Source organism: Crassostrea angulata, chromosome 3, assembly GCF_025612915.1.
Source record: "Crassostrea angulata isolate pt1a10 chromosome 3, ASM2561291v2, whole genome shotgun sequence".
Taxonomy (NCBI): domain Eukaryota; kingdom Metazoa; phylum Mollusca; class Bivalvia; order Ostreida; family Ostreidae; genus Magallana; species Magallana angulata.
The window spans coordinates 16,687,554-16,710,005 of record NC_069113.1 but is presented as its reverse complement, the minus strand read 5'-3'; the positions used below and the strand labels follow the sequence as shown (position 1 = coordinate 16,710,005).

The window sequence follows — 22,452 nt, the reverse complement described above, 5'->3', positions numbered from 1 at the left end:
CCCATCTTCGATATCAAAGTTTCCGACAATTTATATAATTGATCAACCATTTACCAAAGAGTACAAATTTAATGATGAGATTATAATAAGGCAAATCAGAGTCAAGTTGAACATAGAAAATGAAGAGAACTAAATGATGAGACGATCAATGATTTATCTTTTAAGGAATATATAGCGGTTCAAATTTTGTACAGGACGACGATAGTTCAATTTTGCATCAATTAAGGCTTCTTAACGGAAACCATGATATTTTTTGTCATTATAGTAGAAAATAACATTTTTCTATAACATTTTCGTAAAAAAAAAAAGTTCAGCAGGGAAATTGCAGCTCATATTGCTTTAACTAATAAGGATGCAATCTTGTACAAAGAACGTAGTCTTTATTATTCTTATATTAGTTAATTTCTGGTGTAGCATTATAGAATATAAAGAAGCAGGACCCCTTTCACTGAGATTTTTCTATGATGTTTCCTTTGATAGAAATTAAGATATGCCTAAGTTATTAATTGGCAAGCTCCTAAAATTTATCATAGCTGTTTCACAAAACTTACTTGGCGTAACGCAGTTGATTAAGTCTTAACTTAAGATACATTGTAAGCCAGACATTGATCACATCCACCCACCAGAGGCAGGTCTACTCAAGCGGACAGTTATAGCTGCAAAGGTTAGTTTGCTACTACCTTGAATATAATTGTATTGATTGATTACTAAACCAAAAATTTTATTTATGTTTTTTTTAATTTATACATTATTTACTTTTTTATTTATTTATTTTAAATTGCAGGTCCGAGTGGAAGCCATTCAACATCCATACAGAGCATCTGGGGACATGGTAGAGGACGCCTTCTCGATTACCAACGAGAACGATTTTAACCTGCCCAATCAACAGTATCTTCAGAGAGCTGCGAATCGTATCCGACAAAAGCTGAGGCCTGCAGAGCCTAAGGACTTAACCTTTGAGGTATAATGAGTAAAAATGATTAGAAAACAATAAGAAAGTTGACTTAAATGCATCAGTATTTAACCAAGGAAACGGAAGACCTTTCTATTATTGTGCGGGAAAAAAATTAAGATTATTCTTATTTTTCTTTTTTTTTTTTTTTGTTTCCTAGACGCGAACTTTGAGGCTTCATATCTTGCTCATTTCTAAACGGTTTTTGCTCAAATTTTCAGGGCTAATGTACTTTACAAAACACTATCTTAAGCAATTCATAAAATGTAGAATTCCCTTTCCGTTAAAGAGTTATTCCCCTTTTAAATTTTTTTAGGGCCTTTTGTTTCCAGACAAAGGCTCCGAGACTATGATAGCAGGGAATGGGAATCCAACGAATTTGAATAACAAAGACATTGTAGTTGTGCACATCTGTTTATGTTTTTAGATTACGTTTTTTATTTAGGAAAAGGTAGGGGGTCAAAAAACAGGATTCAAAAAAGTGCAAAAATTTAGACATGTTTCCTTTATATCTTTTGAACGAAAAAATTTTTGTAAAGACATGTAGAATAAAAGTTGTGCAAAATAACAAGGGCTTTCATTTGACACCAATAAAAAGGGGCTGGCCCCTTAAATTAAGGGCCAATGGCCCCTAAAACATTTTGCTTAATAACTCAAAAACGGTTAGGATTTTGATATGGCTGTCGCTGGAAAAGTTGTTTGTTGGGATCTCATGAAGGTCGTTTCAATGTTATTTTGTAAGTGGTTTGTGTAGTATGAGTGTAAAAAGCTTTACATGTTAGCATGTACCTGTTTTTATTTGACAAGTTAACGAAAGACTTTGTGCGTACAACTGGCATGAAGTTACCGCAGAAAGTATGCTGGTTTATACAGGAGGCATTAATTCATAAGAATTTTTTTTTAGAATACATGCTTTTTTTTAGGAGTTTAAGTCGTTGTTAAGTTCTTATAGTGCACAATCCTTAAAAACGGGAATTGGAAAACATAACATTCTTTTTCTTTTCTAGTAAAACACAAAATATGGAATGAATAAATATATGCATTACCTTTTTAATATAAACATCATGCATTCAAAATCTACCTTGAATCAGAGCTGTGTGTGTACCATTACGTAAGCTCTCCCTCGCCCGCGGCCGAGAAAGTCGGTCAGCGTGGTCGCGGCTGGACTACCTAGCGGTCAGTGGTTATCTAATACACGAGAGTTGCGTCTCTCATATATGAATTTATTTAGCCGCGAACTCAAGAATTGTTTTAGTTTTGATTACACAAAATCTTTTGTGGATTAAACGATTGGATGTCAAGTAAGAAATACATGTAGTTCATTTAATTAATGAAAGCAATGTCATTCTCTAAAGCAATAATAGACATAGATCAATTGTGGGTTTTTAGTTTAAAACAAGATATCTGTGAGCCAATGCTCACTAGTGATACCCCCGCTCTGATGTGAATATGCAAAATAAGCAAAGTCGACATTTAACAGAAAGCTGGCATCCGATTGGTACAGAAATATATCCAACAATATGGCATGCCTAAACAAATAGTGTGTTAAAATTTCAAGCATCTGCGGTAAACAGCTGCTGAGAAATCATTGACGAAAATTTGTTTGAAAATTTTGGCTAAAATAAACAAAGTACTCATTTAACAGGAAGATGACGTCCGATTGGTACAAAAATATATCCCACAATATGGCATGCCTTAACAAACACTGTGTAAAAATTTCAAGCATCTCCGATAAAAAGCTGCTGAGAAATCTTTGACGAAAATTTGTTTGAAAATTTTGGCAAAAAATAAACAAAGTCATTATTTAACAGGATGTTGACGTCTGATAGATACAAAAATATATCCCACGATATGGCATGCCAAAACAAATAGTGTGTTAAAATTTCAAGCATCTGCGAAAACTAGCTGCTGAGAAATCTTTGACGAAAATTTGTTTGAAAATTTTGGCTAAAAATAAACGAAGTCGTCATTTAACAGGAAGTTGACGTTTGATTGGTACAAAAATACATCCCACGATATAGCATGCCTATACAAATACTGTGTAAAAATTTCAAGTATCTGCGATAAACAGTTGCTGAGAAATCTTTGACGAAAATTTGTTTGAAAATTTTGGTTAAAAAATAAGCAAAGTCGTCATTTAACAGGAAGTTGACGTCCGATTGATACAAAAATATATCCCACAATATGGCATGCCTAAACAAATAGTGTATTAAAATTTCAAGCATCTGCGATAAATAGCTGCTGAGAATTCTTTGACGGAAATTTGTTCGTTTATTTTTTGCCAAAATTTTCAAAGTCGTCATGTAACAGGAAGTTGACGTTTGATTGGTACAAAAATACATCCCACGATATAGCATGCCTATACAAATACTGTGTAAAAATTTCAAGCATCTGCGATAAACAGTTGCTGAGAAATCTTTGACGAAAATTTGTTTGAAAATTTTGGTTAAAAAATAAGCAAAGTCGTCATTTAACAGGAAGTTGACGTCAGATTGGTACAAAAATATATCCCACGATATGGCATGCCTTAACAAACACTGTGTTAAAATTTCAAGCATCTCCGATAAATAGTTGCTGAGATAAATGCGACAGAAATTTTTGTTACGGACAGACAGACGGACAGACAGACAGACAGACGGACGGACAGACGGACGGACAGACAGACACACAAGGGTAAAACAGTATACCCCCTCTCCTTCGGAGCGGGGGTATAATAAAGAACTTCTATTTGATAGAGTAAGGTCATTATACTGCAAACTTTTCAAATCTTCCTTGGTTCTGAGCTGTGCGTTTCTGTGCGTTGTACCTTTACGTAATCTATCCTTCGCCCACGGCCGAGGAGATCAGCCACGGCTGCATTACCTAGCGGTAAGCGGTTATTTAATACACAAGATTCGCACACCGCGACTTACACTTGCATGCATATGAACGTGTTTGAGTTAATATAGCCGTATATACAAGAACTGTTTTAGTTTTATGTTATAAAGGTTTGTCCTACTTGTATATATTTAATTAAATATTTGAGTGTAAATGAATATTAATGAACGATATTACTCCATATCGGAAAAATCGTTAGACATAAACTAATGGTTGGTTGGTTTATGTAAACTACTTTAAAAACTGTACAATTAATGTTTTAAATCAACACCCCCACCCCACCCCCCCCCCCCTCAAATATAAAACCTTTAAATAATGATCATCCCTCGCACATGGCTGAGGAGATCCGGCGCGAGTGGTTAAGTGATCCGCGGTCGGTTCGTGTTCTTCTACATGTACCTTATGACGCGTTTATGTTTCATATTTTGCACGGACACAACTATATTTTATTATGTTTTCAACTATTATATTGGTTTAAGATAAAGTTATTTTACTTTTACAGTTGATGAAGCATTGATTTATACGATAGCGTACAAGGTAGTTTAAAAATCAAATCAAATTATAATCAAAGTTCCATGTTACATGTTTGCGGTAGGTGCTAGCACGATAAAGGAATGCCCTGAATTGAGGCATTCGATGATTATTTTAGAAAATATTCACATGAGTTTAAACAACTTTAGATTAGATTATATCGGTCACATATTAATCACTTCTGTAGTTTCATTGTGGAAGCGAACTCATTGCTGCCCCCCCCCCCCCCACTCCTCCCGCCCCGCTGAGCACCCCGCTGACAGGTGCTCGCGCTGGATTTTTTTTTAATTGGAGAAAAGATATCAAGATCTGTCGAAAAACATTTTTGGTGGTTTCTTCTTATGTGTAACATTTTGTTTCACTTTCCCACCCCTTTGTTTATTCGGCCAGTCTGTGTTAATTCAATTGCCGCATGCGATCGAGAATCTTGTGCCGCTTCAGCGCACACAGCTCAGAACATTTATAGCCCCAGGTCATCAATTGTTATGTATTTGAGTAACAGTTGGAAGGGTGATTTTACTACATAAAATAATAAAATCATAATATAATCTATTTTAATTGAGTACCATGCGTATAGATTCCCATAATAATTAATTTTTTTATTTCCTTTCAATGTTTACATTTAATTTTGTTCAAATAATTAATAAATTTTCTATCATTTAAATTGTGTGCTTTATCAAATTCTGATTCCGATTACCTTGAATTCATTAATTTTCCATTGGCTTTTGACAAAAGAGAGACGCCTGACCATCCAATGAAAACAAATACACAGAGTTTGATTGACAGGTTCAGCCAGGTGCAGGTCTCGCCCGATGTCCGAGGTTATGTGTGCTGCTTGTACACAGCCGAATGGTCTCAGTAAGAGTTATCGATGTAAATAGATAATAAAAATACATGCTTTTCAAAACATGATCGTGCAAGTTAAAGTTGATTTAGGTTTGTTCCAATAGAAATCATGTTTCGCTAACTGTATTTAATATTTTTTATGTATAGCGAATTTTAATATTGTTTCAGTACTGAAACATCGCATGAAAACGTTAAATATACATGTACTCTGTAACTAGTCGTCTTTTAATACATATACCTTTCTTTTGTTTGTTAAAAATTCGTTCAATTTTGTTAAAGTAATGTAAAACACGCGCGCCATTTTGAAACAATTAACTTGTCAGAGAGTTCCGAATGAAATCTGATGAACGTTTCAAACGGTTCTCGCACGCTTTGCTCGAAACGATTTACACGCTTTGCCCGAAACGCTAAACGGTTTACATGAAACTCTAAAAGGTTTACACGAAACGTTTCTCGCACGTTGGCCGCACGCTTTTTTGGTGTAGTAGTACGTTTTAGGGTCTGTAAATTTGTCAGCACGCAATTCTAAACTTGCACATAGTCTTCTAAAATTTAGAAATATTTTAATATAGAAGTTATCTTTGAGAAAAGTTTACGTGTTTTGTAGGCGAGTTCAGTTTAAAAAAGAAATACAATTCCTGACATGAATCATGAGTACATACTGTTTAATGTTTATAACAATCCTTGCTACCCTTTGAAAATTTAACTCGCCATTAAACATGATCTCATTTTTTAAACAATGTTTGAAACGATTACATAAACTCTGCTCGACAAATAGTTTTCCTAAAATATTTTCTTCCTTTCTTTTTTCAAAACACGTTTTATATACAGACTTTCAATTACAACACATTTTTATAACAAAAGCAGAACTGAAAGTATAGTCATTATAATCGTAACATATATTTTCAACTAGCTGCAATAATGTAGCCCTCTCCGATTTTTTATATCTGATGTTTACTGGAGAGGGCTACAATTCCATAGGATCTCCGTAATGGTGCAAAATTAAATTTTTAATGCGACTGACTTCGGTCTGAAAAGATCGATTTTATAATTGACTTCCTTTAGATAAAATGATTTTTTCATTCAGGTTGAACAAACTAACCGTAAACACTGTGCCGGATAATTATGCCAGTGCCAAGGTGGCATTTTTGCACCCGCTTAAGCTGCATATATCGAAAAATTCAAATATGCCATATGATAGACCATTGCTTAAAGAGTTAACAACCACCTTTCTTATCAGTGTATCTCACCTGTCAGGTAAGATATTTACCTTTCAAAAATAAATTCCTACAGGAAAATAATTTTTCCCATAGGAAAATCAAAATTCCTATAGGTAATTTGAAATTTCCTATCGGAATACAAGAACTTCCTATAGGAATTTCAATTCCGATAGGATTTGATAAAATCCGATAGGAAAACTTAATATCCTATAGGAAAACTACATGTCTGAATCAAATTCCTACAGGAATTACCAATCTCCTAAAGGAAATATTATTCCTACAGGACTTTTAAAAAATCCTATAGGATTGTCAGTATTTCCTGTAGGAGAGTCAATTATCCTATGGGAATTATCATTTTCCGATGGGATATTAATTTTTAAAGGTAAATATCTCACTTGTCAGGTGAAACACACTAAAAACAAAAGTGGTTATATACTCTCTAGACAATGGTCTATCATTTGGTATACATGGATTTTTCCGAAACTGCATCTTAAGCGGGTGCAAAAATGCCACCTTGGCACTGGCATAATTATCCGGCACAGTGTTCGTATATAAATCAAAACCAGATAAAACACATCAGCATGTTTACCAGTCGTCTTTTTCAGCAGCCATGACAGTTCTCGCGTGATTTTATGGGATTTACGCTTGGAGTTTTGATGGGCTTGATAACGTGAATGTCACTATAAATATTTATCTAACCTCGTTCTATCACTAAAACATCATTTTAGGAACTGGTATGTAATGAAAAATTCATATTTACCGCGTTAATTATGTTTAAAATAGGGGAATTCCTATATTCAGTTCAAGATCCGCTCCTAAATTCTCATTGGCTGTCTCAAAATAAAACCGGTCAAGGTCAGTAAACATGGCGGACAAATTCAACTTGCGTTGTTGACATACACGAAAAATAACCGATATATGGACTATACCTGATATTTTTGGATTAATTTATGCCATAGACATCTACAATATTTGAGTTCAGGTAAGAAATGCAGATGTTATCGTCATTTATATACGATTTGAGACGAAATCGTTGCGGGAGTGAATCACTCCCGCACTTGCACCATTACGGAGATCCTATGGAGTTGTAGCCCTCTCCCAAAAAAAAAAAAAAAATCGGGAGAGGGCTACATAATTGCAGCTAATTTTCAACTCGCAGCAACAACGGAAGACCTACTCGGGGCTTTGCCACGAGCTCTGCTCTAGTTTATTAATATTATTATGGAATTTGATAGTATATTGATATATAATGCATCAGTTTTATAAAATAGAGAATTTGACAACGTATTGGATATCATTTATACATATATATCTTACAAGTTAACAAACAACTTATTTACTATTGTATTTCCAGATTGACCAACGGTTCCTTAGAGACTTCATACAGGGTGACGTGCGGGTAGAGAACGAGCGCCACATCCCTCTTGCAACCCCCCTTCAGAAGGAGCTACGGAAATCAGCGAAGAATTGGTACTTGGATGGTACATTCATGATCATTCGTCGACCATTCGAACAACTGTTCTCCATCCATGGTTTCATACAGAAGGACGACTGTATGAAGCAATTCCCTCTCCTCTTCGTCCTGATGTCGAGACGCCGAAAGAGGGATTACGTAGCAGTAAGTATAATGTCAATTTAAACGTGAAAGTATATTAATAAAGTAGCATAATGTCAATGTAAATTACTAACTATTATTAATAATTGGCAAACTATAGAACAATATATTAGTAAATTTAAAAAAATATATATATATAAAATATAGTAGTAAAAGAAAACTTACAAAACTGAATTTGATCTTGACCAATATATATATCTGTTATAGGTGTTCCAGAAGATATGCAGTCTTTTGCCTGACCTGGCGGTTGAGGGTTTCGTCATGGACTTCGAACGAGGTACATGTTTATTGTTGTTATGTTCAAATAGTATATTGATATATAAATATTATAATATATATTATATAAATATAAATTTATAAAATTCATATGAAAGTTAATATTTTTTGAAACTAATATTGTGAAAATATAATACAACCAGTTTTAAATAATTTGATTTTCTAATCTTTATTCGTATATTAACTTATATATAATCTGTCCTTTTTTTCATTATATTAATAGTATGGTTTTTATTTTTAAGGCTGGCACCGACGGATGAATGGGAAGGCAGGGAAGGCCAAGCTCCAATTCTACGTTCTTGTTCCCCTGCTGCTGAAGGAAGCCAGCCAGTTGAGCATCATCATGTGGCTTGTGGATGAACAACAACTCACACGTTACCAGAGATTGACGTACCGTCGAATCCACTGGACCCTCCATGAGCGCTGGGCCGAGTACGAGGAGAGGATAATCACTACATCCCTTTTTCTGCGTAGAGTAGGACAGGTGGTCGCGCCAAGTGTTCCCAGACCGGACCAGTGATAGTGATTTACGTGTTAATTCCGGAGAAAGTGATAGTGTTATAGTGCTGGACTGGACTGATGAGAAGGACTGGACTGTAAATATTATATTATTTATGAAACTGTTATTATGTTTCGTTGTTTAGTCTTTACTGTTGTAGTTGTTAGTGCTCATTACTTCGCTAATGACATGTATTCAAATAAAAAGTTTTTGATTGACTTAATTCTCAATTGATTATTTACCTGGGTTTAGAGAGTTGTCGACATCATAATAATTTAACCTACTATTCTTTTTTATTTATAAAAAATCCGAAAATAGGCTAAGAATGTCTAAGAATAATAAAAAAAAATATTCAAACACTAAAAAGAGTTCCAAAAATTGGCTAAGAATGTCTGAGAGTAATTCAGACACTTATCAATACACTCTAAATACAAACAAGCATTCTGAGAGTATTGCATAAGCAATACACGTCCCCTACCGGTTTGTATTATTCTATGAAAGCTTCCAAGCACACAACTATTTCAGAGCTATTGTAAACGAGATGTCATGCTTTAATCAGAGATAAAAGAACAGGAAATTAAAACTATATAGTTGATATTGAAATTAAATAGGAAAAAGGTAAAATAATACTCTTTATTTCATCTCCTGTAATTTCGCCAAGTCTATTCTGTATTCGCTGGTACAAATTTGTGAAAACAATGCACTGTTATGCACAATATCATTTCTTACCGTCTTCTGTACCCCGAATCAAACCAAACAGTTAAACAGCCCAACCCGACAACGAACCCGATTGTAATAATAATACAAAAAAACCCTGCCGATTAAATTTACAACACAATGCTTGACACTATTTTATAGAATTCATTTGTTTGTTAGAAATGATAAAAGGAATGGTACAGGAAAAGGAATGGTACAAGTAACGCACAGTATACTGACTACATACTGACCTCGTTTATTCAGTTACACACCGAACCCGATAACGAACCCGAACATTAAAAAATTGGAATATAAAAAATTAATTTTCTCGAAAATATGTCAATCAGACGCTACAAAAGTGTAAACTTGATCTGTAGTTTGCCATTTTGAAGCTGTTCAGCAAGTTTCATATTATTCCTCAAATGCATAAAGAAAAAAAGTGTGGAAAACTGAAGTGGGACAGACAGACGGACTGACGGACGGACGGACTGACGGACGCAGAGGAAAGCTATAGTCCCCTCCGGTGAAACCGGTAGGGGACTAATAAGAATGTCTATAATAATAAGAGTTATAAGTGTTCAAACACTTATTAAAACACAAATAATTTAACTCAGACCGAAACGACTAAGGATCAAACTACTTGGGGCCAAACCTACTAGGGTCCGATTTTATCAAGGACCGTACGAGGGGAAAGGCCGAAACGACTCAATTGTTTGTGCTTATTATATATGTGTGTATCTATGCAATGTGTATCGTTCCGATCCTCTCAAATTGTCGTTTAACTGTATTCCACCTGTAAGTGAATTTCCCTATGCTTTATATATATCTATATCATTCACTATGGGCAGGTACATGTCAATTGAGAGTTATTGCAATGTTTGTGCCTATCATATATGTGTGTATCTATGAAATGTGTATCGTTCCGATCCTCTCAAATTGTCGTTTAACTGTATTTCACCTGTATCTCAAGCGACTGTGTAGTGCGCAGCCAGCGCGCTAGGTTCCGTTCGTCATCGAAAGCAAGATCTTTGTCTTGCCTAGATGGCCGAGTGGGTAGCGCGGTGGCCGCTCACTGCTACGAGAATGGGTTCCAGAGGTCGTGAGTTCAAGCCTCGGTCGGGGTGGAGGTGGAGCTCCAACAAAAGTAAATTTCCCTGTGCTTTTTATATATATATATATATATATATATATATATCATATATATATATATATATATATATATATATATATCAACGTCGCTGGATTCAAGGCATTCAATGGTTGGCTCGACAGATGGAAGGCCCGCTATTCAATCACATCGTTTAAGATCAGCGGAGAAAACGCCAGTGTTGACATGAATACAGTAGAGGACTACAGACAGCGGATACCAGAAATCATCAATGGATACAGAATAGAAGATATTTTCAACTGCGATTAGACCGGCCTGTTCTCTAGACAAAACCTTCAACACCAATGACATTTCCTGCAAGGGTGACAAGAGTGCAAAGAAAAGACTAACAGTGATGTTTACGTGCAGTGCAACAGGAGAAAAGCTAAAGCCACTTGTGATTGGAAAAGCTAACCAACTGCCACTCAGTTATGAATCAAACAAAAAGGCATGGATGACATAAAAAATAATCAACACCTGGATCCGTGAAATCAACTCAACAATGAAAAAAAGAAACGCTACATCCCGATATTCCTTGACAACGCCTCATCTATTATTCATGAAAATTCACCTCAGCCATGTTCAGCTCAAGTTCCTCCCAGCCAACACAACATCAGTTCTGCGACCTTTGGATCAACTCATCATAAGAGCTTTCAAGGCAAGGTACAGAAAACTCATGATCAAGTCTCTCCTCAGCGAAGAATACCACAAAGAGGAAATGGGGCATAGCAGACTAGTTAGCAGTCAACAGTAAATACTTAACTGATAACTACTTTTAATCGAAATGTTCAGTTGTTCTGTCCTTGTCTTGTTCCTTATTCCCTTCATTAATTCCTTTTATTTCCTAACCAGATTGGCAGCCAATTGTAAAAAAATGTCTGAGATTTAAGAAGAAACATATACATATATATAAGATACAGTCCCTGAATGTATGAAGAGTATCATTTTTGTTAATTTTAGGTGGAATTGTCGGGGATGTAATAAAACCTACCCATCCAGAAGGCAGATGGAGTGTTGTCACCAAGTTGCCCTAGGGGCCATCATCAGGTGCATCATCTGCAATTTTGACCTCCCACGATCAAGGAAATATCTGATGACACAATACTTTGAGCAGTGTCATCCAGGGGCAAAAGTCTATTACGCTATTCAACCTCGCAAGGAAAGACAGGGCTCCAGCAGTCCATTTTTGTTGCATCAACCCCGAAAGTACCCCTAGAAAAAACAACAGAACATAAAACCAGGAAACCATTTTATGAGGCTGGGAAAACAGCTAGGAACAATAACAGTGCAACACCAGGAGATATCTCGCCTTTAAGAAGTCCGTCTTTATCTATCTCCTTACATGGCATACATCACTCGTTAATCTATTCGGACTAGACGAGGAACCAACCTTTTAACTCCCTCCTCAGGAAGGTTGTTAGATCCAGTACGAGTGATCCTCATTCTGTTGCTCCACCTGCTATTACCAATCCTGCCACAAGTGTATTATATAGTTTCAAAATTTTAGTTTTCGAGTCAAAATGTCATAATGGCATTAGCACAATAGTACAGCATCACAACCGCCATTTCAAGCACAGATTTCGAATGTAAACTTTTCTTATTCTACAAAAAACACCGACTCAATATGGTGAAAAGTGTTATGGCATATCATGTTTATAATCCCCCCCCCCCTTCAGATCATCTACCAAAGGGTATTTTGAAGCGTCAAATCAGAAAGGCATAAGCACGATAAAGTCCCATTACAGCATCACAACTGCTGATTCCAACAGAGATTTGATTGTAACATCTCTCTCTCTTTCTCTCTCTCTCGTTAACAAATACTTTATTCATGCACTAGTATGTGGTAATATGACCAGCGGCTATATTTACATTCATTTCTAATTTTGAGAACAAGAATAGAATTCCTGGGTCCCCCGCCGTTCAAGCAGTATACTCGTATACTGTACAGTGGAATCATTAAATTTTGTGGGGGCCAATTTTCGTGGATTGCTTAAACTTTACAGGTTCGTGGGGACGTAATTTCGTGTATTCTCTAGAACCTACAAAGGAAATATGATTTTATTACCCTTATTTATTAATTCGTGTAGGATGTTAAATCGTGGATGAGAGGTACCCACGAAATCTACGAAAATTGAACCACCACGAAATCAAATGATTTCACAGTATATGAAATTGCAATATTTTCAAACATTCAGGGCTGCTCCAGAATTAAATGTGTGGGGAGGTTGGGAGGAACAATTTTTTACCCCGACCAACCATTTTTTTTCTATTTTTCCTGTCGCAAATATATCCAAGTACTACAATCTAAAATCAAACAAATACCTATTAACATATATAACTTTATTTAAAATGTACGAGACAATATCACTGTACAGTTTTTGTTTGAAATCATATTCAAGTTTCATACTCTGGTTTACATACTGTATAAAATCACATACCTTATTGCAGAGATATACATGTAAGAAAATGGTCAGAATAGGGGACAGGAAAAACACAAGATGATGCCTTGTCATCTGTTGTCAATATCTGGTCAAGATTGTTCCCATGAAAATGAGTTGCCTGATGGATCATAACATTTGGTTTATATAGTTTGCACATTTTTTGTAGGTTCTCATCTTCAGGACCAAGATTAAAGTCACCTTCTAACACTAATGTGAATGTTTTTGGCACAGTCCTCACAAAATCTGAGATCAGACTCACAAATGTCCCTTTACTCATACTGTGTGGTGTATATGTTACAGCTACAAGTAAAGGATTTTCATCAGTTTTCAACAGTCTAGCCATTAATTGTAGGTCATTTCCATTAGACACTTGTAAACTAAATTCTTCTGATGATTCTTTATGATACTGAGCTAAGCCATGCTGTGTTTTTTCATGAAAGGAATGGTATCCAGTGATTTCATGACTTAGTGAGGTATGAGTTTCTGTGAGACAAATTGTAGTTAGATTTTGAAGAACAGTATTTGCTTTCAAGTCATCTAAATGCAGGTTTAATAATCGGATATTGAGGAAGCCGATGTGTATTTTGTTTTCTGATGGAAGTTGATCTAATGGATGAATCCAATCAAATGTAGCTTGATTTCGCATTCTGTCCATTTCCTGTAAAGCTTGTTGATTAACCTTGATTTTCTGTGGTAAAAACTCTATCAATTTCAATCCAGTCCTATGTGTTGCTCTACTTAAGACAGTGTACAATTGTCCAGGCATGACTGTTTTCATGGATGGTGGTATTGTGAGGTCCCCAATGACAAATTCATACGTACTTCCCTGTGATTTGTGTGCCGTTATACCAAAGGCTGGAACAATAGGAAACATTGTTCTTTCCACCTGAACAGGAGATTTTGCTGTTAATAAGAAGTTCACTGTCACTGCCTTTATAGGAACACTTCCTTTCAGACGCGAAGGTGTTGTTTTCTTGGCTTCTCTGCCAATATCTGGACTCCCAAATTTCATGAATATAATACCAGCTGTAGGATTTCTGTGATCGACACAAATTTCCTGAACAGTTCCAATGACACCATTTACTAAATGGTCTGAAATATCGATGTGTTTAGTTATCATTGCTTTACAGTCTTTTGCAATGGTTAGTGATGAGGGTAAGCCTCCCGTTTTATATATATTTTCTTCCATTATTAGGGCTTTTCGACTTTCGGTCGAAAAGACCTATTGTTTTTGTTCTGTTTTATTATTATTTTTACTTATTCTCGACAAACTTTCGTCAGCGATTTTTTGAAAACGGAAAGACATATTGAAACCATGATGAAATAGTCTTATAGCAATTGTTTATGACACGCGTATGTCTTGTTTTGGACTTCCGGTTTCGGTACTTCCGGTTTACACAAGCAAAATACTAGAAATTAAAAGAATCAATATATTGTTTTTATTTTTTGAAGAGGTTCGTTTAAATTTTAGAATTAGATTCATCTTATCCATATGTACAAAAAGTTTAGTGGCGGCGAGTTTCTATCTCTTACCAGTTTTGAGATTTTAGGCCTCAAATTTGAGAAAAGGGGGGATGAAAAAACAAAAAAACTCAGAAAAGCTTTTCAATGTTATAAAACGCAAAAATATTGTTTAGATAGACGTAATTAAGATATATTCAAAGTTTCAATGAAAAGTATTGAGTACTTCCGGTTTTATGAGCCGATGAAAATCGTCTATGGGAGTTTCTATGTTAAATTGAATTCACGCGTGTAACGTTTTCTCAAAAAGTTTTCAAGCAAATATTTTTATATTTTGTATTTGCAATCAGGGACAAAGTGCACAGACCGGAAAAGGTCTTGGGAAAAAAATTCAGAAAAATAAGGGATCTGTAGGGGTCAGTATTAAAAACAGCTTTTTAGCTGTATCTTTTTTATTATTCATCCAATTTTTAAAATCTTTTCGGTTAATAGTTTAGAATAAAGAGTACAATATAAGAATTATGGTCCGAGGGGCCACTTTTTGACTCCTTATAGGGGTTTGAAGGGTCTAAAGATCACAACTTGTTTAGATTTCAAAATTATTTTTTGGAAGAGTTATCTCGCTTTGCTCTAAGAATGTAGAGCACAAATACTCTTAGCATACCAAGTTTTGCGTCCAAGGAATGAATACTTACTTTGAAATGAATTTTTGAAAATATTTTTCTGGAAATTCGATGGGTAGCTACTTGTTAAGTTCTGGAGTTATCTTTCTTCTCACACTGCACTACCCATGAAGCAACTAAGCAACTGGTTATACCAAGGTGTTTAGAAAATTTGGAAATAGATTAGACAAAAATTTTTAAACATTTAAAAAAAAAAAGGGAAACTAGGGCTGTCGAAAAGCCCTTACTTTTTGTTGAAGACAAAAAAAGTTCTAGTTGTGATTGGAACTGTATTGGTTGTAGTATCCCTTTTGCTATCTTTAGCTCGAATGGTTATCCTTTCTGGGAGTTGATCCATTTTTTCTTCATTAAATGTAGCAACCTGTTTGTTTGTCAGAAATATTTTAACAGTGGAATCTGGGAAATTGTCAGTATTTGTATTTTCAAGATCTTTTAACAGTTTCATATCTTCATCTATAATGTTTCCTATACGAATGCGTGACAAAATATTTGCATATATGGGATCGTTCTTTTGTCTTACAATTTCATATAGTTCATGAAGTTTAAAATTCTGTGTCCATAATGAACCAGCTAATGCACTGTATCCTGAAGTGGGGTTTTTGAAGACGAGTAAATCGCCTACAGGATTCAATTGCAAAAGGTCTCCTACTGCCAAGACAGAAATTCCAGCGAATGGTTTGTCATAGATCTCGAAAATGTGCTGAAGTGTTAGATGCAAGTGCAATAGACTTCTGGCTCCAAACATAGAAATTTCATCAGCTATTATGAGTTTGACATTGATGTAATTACTTCGTAACCTATTCAAATTCTCTGTGCCAGGTTTTTTATATTCAAATTTGTTTGATTTGTCCTTTATTGGTAGATTAAAAGCTGAATGAAGTGTTGTACCATTAATGTTTACTGCAGCTTTTCCTGTAGAGGCTGTTAGCAATACTGTTGGTTGATCAGGACTGTGTGCTGGGGTACGCAAGGCTCTTGTTACACCTGCATATATAGCATTGATCAAATGAGATTTGCCTACACCCCCTCCTCCACTCAGAAAGATATGAAATGGATCAGGTACATTTACAGACAATCTCATAGCTGTGGCCCAATAATAGATGAAGTCAAATAAAAATCTCTGTTTGGAATTTAGGGATTGAATCAACTTGTAAAAATCAGTGTCTGGTAATGTTGATGTTTTTGTCAATGTGAATGATTTATTAGATGATGAACGACGTAAATTTGTTTCTAGAACATCATTTGGTAAGTTATCTGGATTGAGGAATTCATAGTTTGGATCTTCTACAACTGCTCCTTCTTTTTCCTGCTCTATGTTTGCCATAAAATCTTCCCATGCTTCCGGAGCCATGTCATCCGGGTCAAAATTTTCTAAGACTGACTCAACATCGTCATGAAACGGTTCAAATGATTTGATTTTTGGCACAAGTTGTTCTTTTACAATTTCAAAAGAATCTTTGTATGTTGAGTGTGTTTTCAATTGATCTTCTGACCTCCATGGCTGGTATAGTAAGAGCAATCTATGGAAGTATGCCTCCTATCTTTTTCTTGAGAGACATAATGATATCTAATTACTTGGGGTATTTTCCGCTTTTTCATCTGTCCTAAGCCATCTCTAAGAGTAATAACATTTTCAGAGACTTCCTCATCAACTTCATCCTGTTCTTCTTAGTTGTTTTCACTAGAAGAGGAAGACGTCAATCTGTAGTTTGAAATAAAATCGGCAAATGATATTTGTTCTAGGCTAGATGGTCGAGCAGCATATCTATCGTGAATGGTGGTCGTATATATATCGGTATCATCATCTTCCATTGTGTCAAGAACTGATCTCTGTTTTATTACTCTAGTCCTATTTTCTTTGAAATCTGTTGCTACAAATGCTACAGGAATATTTGATCTTCTAAATGGCATTGACAGACATCTCATTATGGCTTCATGATGTGACACCTCTCGTCCTTTCCTTAGCTGGTTGGCTATATGATACAGTTTGTCAGTTACACCTTTATCGTTAGCCTCTTTACTTGCTTTTTGCATTAGCTCAGACATAGTCTTCTCAGGTTTACAGATGTATGACGTGATGTAAGCTATACAGGCCCAAATTGATGTTATCATTTGGATGTCCATGTTCAATCTGGAAAAAACAGTACAAAATTACAGGACTTAACTACATGAATCAATATATTCAACCGATGATAAAATGTTGCAAAATATTTTTGTATATATATTATCGTTTAAACCAAGCCTTTTTTCCCCATTTTGTCTTTTTGTACCTGTGTCTACATTAAGTACATAATATACATAAATGAACGATTTTGATTGGATTGTTTGCCTTTTCTAAATTTGTAGCGGGCACTATTCCCAGGGACTATTCCTGCGGCTGGCACTATTCCAAAATCTCGTGATTTACATGTGATTCATAAGTTGTATTATGTACTAAAATATTATGTACTTCTCCCTCAGGAACTGTATTCCTATACTATAGGAAAACAGTTCTCTCTTGAGAAGTCCATAATAGATAAGTATTATAATACCAGTTCCATCTTTAAAATATTATGTCAATCTTAGTTCATAAATTCGGAAATGCAACTTATTTTTTTTCATTGAAATTTTCTTTTTGTTAGACATCCCTGAGCATTGCCTGAATTGGCACTGCATGTTGGGACATTCCACTAAAGTGTGCATGTAGTCTTGTTCTCTTTTGAGGTTGTGAATATAATGTTCATTGTTAAAGACTCTCTTGTGACACCAAGATACAGAACAGGAATAGAAGCCATGTTCTTTTTCAAAATATTTTGTGAGCTGTTGTCACATTAGCCATACCCTTTTTTCAATGTATTTCTACAACTTCACATATTTATTACCTTAGGCATCTCAGCAACACAGGATTGTAGTTATTCACAAATAAATCTTCAGGTGATCTTTCCATTACTAAGTGGGTTCTGTGTATAGCTGTTCGAAGAGATTTTTTGTATTCTTCATCAGTGATGCCTGCTTTGTCTAGAAGTTTTTCATAAGGTGGCATTTTTTCCTCTTTTGAATATGACTGAACAGCATCAAACATCTTGCCTATAATCTTCGTTGATTTCTGTTTTATCAATGAGGCATCTTCATCATTTGGCACATGTGCAAGAACTGAAATATAAATTGAAAATATACATGTTCTTGTAGGTAATTAGCAATTAAAAAAAAGAGATACAAAAACAACTATGCATATAGTAACTGAGATATGGCCTGGATGTAAACTTAAATGTCAAGTTGTTCAAGCAGAAAATGTTAGTCATCTTGATTTTCTTTTTTTAAATACTTATACAGTAATACGGAGATGTTTTATATATTTTACCTGTTTGAGGGCTAGGTGGTCTTGGATAATGGAATCGGCAGGTTACAATTTTTTTCTTTGTACAGGTCCTGGTGTGGTGGTGAATCTGACGTGTCAGTACCAGCTGATACAACTCGTAATCCTCATCCTTGTCTGGTAGAACACATTTAACAAACTTATCTGCAAATGCTACAAACTCTTCATCTGGGTCAACATTAAGTTGTGGAGCTCCTTTTACATGTACTGCTGCATGAAAATGAGCAGTTCCTCTGCCCTGCATTTCTTTCCTCAGGTCATAATTTAAAATTTGTCCTACTGGATGAGTTCCACTTAATATCACTTTCTCCCATAGTTGTTCAAATATGTAGTCAATATGACGAGCAGCAGTCACTGGGTTCCTCTGCAGCCATATTCGTTTATCCTGCCAAGTCATCTTGTTAATGTCTTCTTCAGTAAATCTTTCTCCATACTGTCTACCTATAATGCTTATCACTTCTGGCCAATGAAATTCAGCTGCTGAACCTGATATAAAGAATGTATAAGGACCATATTGTCGTAATTTGGCTAACATATCCAAGTGCATCTGTTTGAAGTATTGAGGTGTTCCACGGATGTTTTTAAAAGTGGCAAATATTTGATTTTCAGTTAATAACCTTGAGATTCTCTGTGGATCTTTGAATTGGCCACATGTGATATCTTCTTGAAAGCATATTCTGCTGGTAATTGAAATACTTTGTTTTATAGCATCTCGTTCTAGCCAGTCCAACGCCATGAAAGTATACTCTGGACTTTCTGCAAATCTGCCATCTTTGGAGAGTAGTCTGGAATTTATGTACTTTTTTGGTGTTAATTTAATTTTCCTTGGGTTCTTCATAATGTATGTATGCTTACCATCAGGAAACAATCTCGGGAAAGACATCTGTTCCCACTCAGCTTCTTTTGTTGTAATGGGTATTTGATCTTCTCCTGGAGCTATGTTCAAAATCTGATTAGTATGCACATCAGGACCATCAATTGGATAAATGCATGTGTCTATATTAACACTTCTTTTATTCTGGAGATTAGTATTAAATTCTGAAGGATTGTTTTCTTCCATTTCATCATCACTCTCAGTTATAGTCCCATCTTCCATCTGAGACTCTGATTTCTGATTTGATTCATCAACATCTAAATGATCCTCCTGATCTGTAACACTGATTGGATTGTGAGTTGCAGCATCCCAGAATTGTGCATCCTCTGCCTCACTTATTTCATGCCAGGTCAAATTAACCTTCACATTTGTATAACTAGAGTGGTTTTTCTTTAGATATTGAAGAGCATTGATAACAAACTGAGGCCTTATATACTGCTTATGCACATGATGTTTATCAGAAAGTCGTCGTTTCAATGCTAAAGATATAATCTGACTTTGGGATGTTGGTCTTGGTAAAGCTGTTTCAACTTTCTCAAGGTTCGCTGGTACAAGAACCACTTGTCCTTTTATTCCATGCTGAGCACCCCTTGGCATTGCAACAATTTTCATAAATGGTATAACTTTAGCGATTAATTGTATCTCCAATGGGTAAAGCTTCTGGAGGACTTCTGGGATGGGTGTAAGTTGTAAACCATTGGCTTGAGCTTGACATTGCATTTTTCCTTTTACTAGTTTGTTGTGGCAGGTGTTACAGATCCAGTCTTCTTTAGTGAGATAAAGGTCTAAATCTGGCTGTGATATCTTTGAATACTTTTTCAAATCAAGCTTTATGACACTTCTTCTGTAAAGTTGACGGCAACAACAGCTACATACGAAATTAGGCCCTTGACTAATAGCCTTTCTGAAGTTTTCTATAGCAAGGTCAAGATCAATTTTTGGAGGTTTTCTTCGAGACTTTTGCTTTCTAGTTCTATCAATTAAGCGTTCATTTTCTAGTATGTCATCAGTTCTTGAAGCTCTTGAATCACTTTTCCTTTTCTTATCTTTGTCATTATCTGAGGTGATTTGAGCAGGTGTTCTTGAGCCACGAGAGTCAATCATCCAATTCTTATTTTTGGCATTGTCTGAGGCCATTTGAGCTGGTGTTCTTGAGTCACGAGAGTCACTCTTTCTTTTCTTATCTTTGTCATTGTCTGAGGCCATTTGAGCAGGTGTTCTTGAGGCACGAGAGTCAATCATCCAATTCTTATTTTTGGTTTTGTCTGAGGCCACTTGAGCTGGTGTTCTTGAGTCACGAGAGTCACTCTTTCTTTTCTTATCTTCGTCATTATCTGAGGCAATTTGAGCAGGTGTTCTTGAGGCACGAGAGTCAATCATCCAATTATTATTTTTGTGTTTGTCTGAGGCCATTTGAGCTGGTGTTCTTGAGTCACGAGAGTCACTCTTTCTTTTTTTTTATCTTTGTCATTGTCTGAGGCCATTTGAGCAGGTGTTCTTGAGGCACGAGAGACAATCATCCAATTCTTATTTTTGGCTTTGTCTGAGGCCACTTGAGCTGGTCTTCTTGAGTCACGAGAGTCACTCTTTCTTTTCTTATCTTTGTCTTTATCTGAGGCAATTTGAGCAGGTGTTCTTGAGGCACGAGAGTCAATCATCCAAGTCTTATTTTTGGCTTTGTCTGAGGCCACTTGAGCTGGTGTTCTTGAGTCACGAGAGTCACTCTTTCTTTTCTTATCTTTGTCAGTGTCGTAGGCCATTTGAGCAGGTGTTCTTGAGCCACGAGAGACAATCATCCAATTCTTATTTTTGGCTTTGTCTGAGGCCACTTGAGCTGGTGTTCTTGAGTCATGAGAGTCACTCTTTCTTTTCTTATCTTTGTCATTATCTGAGGCAATTTGAGCAGGTGTTCTTGAGGCACGAGAGTCAATCATCCAATTCTTATTTTTGGTTTTGTCTGAGGCCACTTGAGCTGGTGTTCTTGAGTCACGAGAGTCACTCTTTCTTTTATTATCTTTGTCATTATCTGAGGCAATATGAGCAGGTGTTCTTGAGGCACGAGAGTCAATCATCCAATTCTTATTTTTGGCTTTGTCTAAGGCCATTTGAGCTGGTGTTCTTGAGTCACGAGAGTCACTCTTTCTTTTCTTATCTTTGTCATTATCTGAGGCAATTTGAGCAGGTGTTCTTGAGGCACGAGAGTCAATCATCCTATTCTTATTTTTGTCTTTGTCTGAGGCCACTTGATCTGGTGTTCTTGAGTCACGAGAGTCACTCTTTCTTTTCTTATCTTTGTCATTATCTGAGGCAATTTGAGCAGGTGTTCTTGAGGCACGAGAGTCAATCATCCAATTCTTATTTTTGTCTTTGTCTGAGGCTACTTGAGCTGGTGTTCTTGAGTCACGAGAGTCACTCTTTCTTTTCTTATCTTTGTTATTATCTGAGGCAATTTGATCAGGTGTTCTTGAGCCACAAGAGTCAATCATCCTATTCTTATTTTTGTCTTGTCTGAGGCCACTTGAGCAGGTGTTCTTGAGTCACGAGAGTCACTCTTCCTTTTCTTATCCTTAGCATTGTCCACCTGTTTTTGATCTGGTGTCTTAAGTGCCCTTTCCACTTGTTTTTTATCATCATTTTTCTTATCAGGAGTTTTTAAGGCTCTTAACTTTTGTTGTCTTAATCGATTTGCTGCCGGTTTAAGATTATTTTCCTGTTCAGCTAAATTTGAGGAATTTCGTTTTTCTTCCAATTGTTTTCTTCTTTTATTCTGTTTATCAGTCTGATCTTCAAAATACCTTTTCACAGGTGTAAAGCTTTCATTTTTGTTATTCACTATTGAGGATGAAGAGGAAACTGTTCTTGAACTAGTATTTGAACTAATTGATGAAACATTTGTCCATTCTCAGGAAAACTATTTGCTCCTGTTGAAAACATATTTCTAGTCTCTTTTGTTGAAGTACAACATGAATTAGTCTTTGG

The 22,452-nt window shown here is 35.7% G+C and overlaps 2 protein-coding genes across 2 annotated transcripts; one reads left to right on the top strand and one right to left on the bottom strand.

Annotated features, from left to right (window-relative positions):
* Positions 1-309: 309 nt before the first annotated feature.
* On the top strand, positions 310-9,002 carry LOC128175050 (uncharacterized). Its single transcript, XM_052840439.1, has 5 exons — positions 310-664; positions 785-961; positions 7,781-8,044; positions 8,249-8,318; positions 8,560-9,002. Exons 2-5 carry the CDS (start codon positions 830-832, stop codon positions 8,835-8,837), a joined length of 744 nt encoding a protein of 247 aa, XP_052696399.1. The 5' UTR covers positions 310-664; positions 785-829; the 3' UTR covers positions 8,838-9,002.
* Positions 9,003-20,849: 11,847 nt separating this feature from the next.
* On the bottom strand, positions 20,850-21,959 carry LOC128175758 (serine/arginine-rich splicing factor 4-like). The gene has a single exon (XM_052841594.1). The coding sequence runs from the start codon at positions 21,957-21,959 to the stop codon at positions 20,850-20,852; it is 1,110 nt and encodes a 369-aa protein (XP_052697554.1).
* Positions 21,960-22,452: the final 493 nt, after the last annotated feature.

What these genes read in the sequence shown, in the direction of transcription:
- LOC128175758 (XM_052841594.1), bottom strand. Translation starts at nt 21,959, where the DNA reads ATGATTGACTCTTGTGGCTCAAGAACACCTGATCAAATTGCCTCAGAT.
- LOC128175050 (XM_052840439.1), top strand. Translation starts at nt 830, where the DNA reads ATGGTAGAGGACGCCTTCTCGATTACCAACGAGAACGATTTTAACCTG. An exon ending in CTAAGGACTTAACCTTTGAG is followed by an intron (nt 962 to 7,780) that starts GTATAATGAGTA and finishes TTGTATTTCCAG; the next exon opens with ATTGACCAACGGTTCCTTAG. An exon ending in CGTCATGGACTTCGAACGAG is followed by an intron (nt 8,319 to 8,559) that starts GTACATGTTTAT and finishes TTTATTTTTAAG; the next exon opens with GCTGGCACCGACGGATGAAT.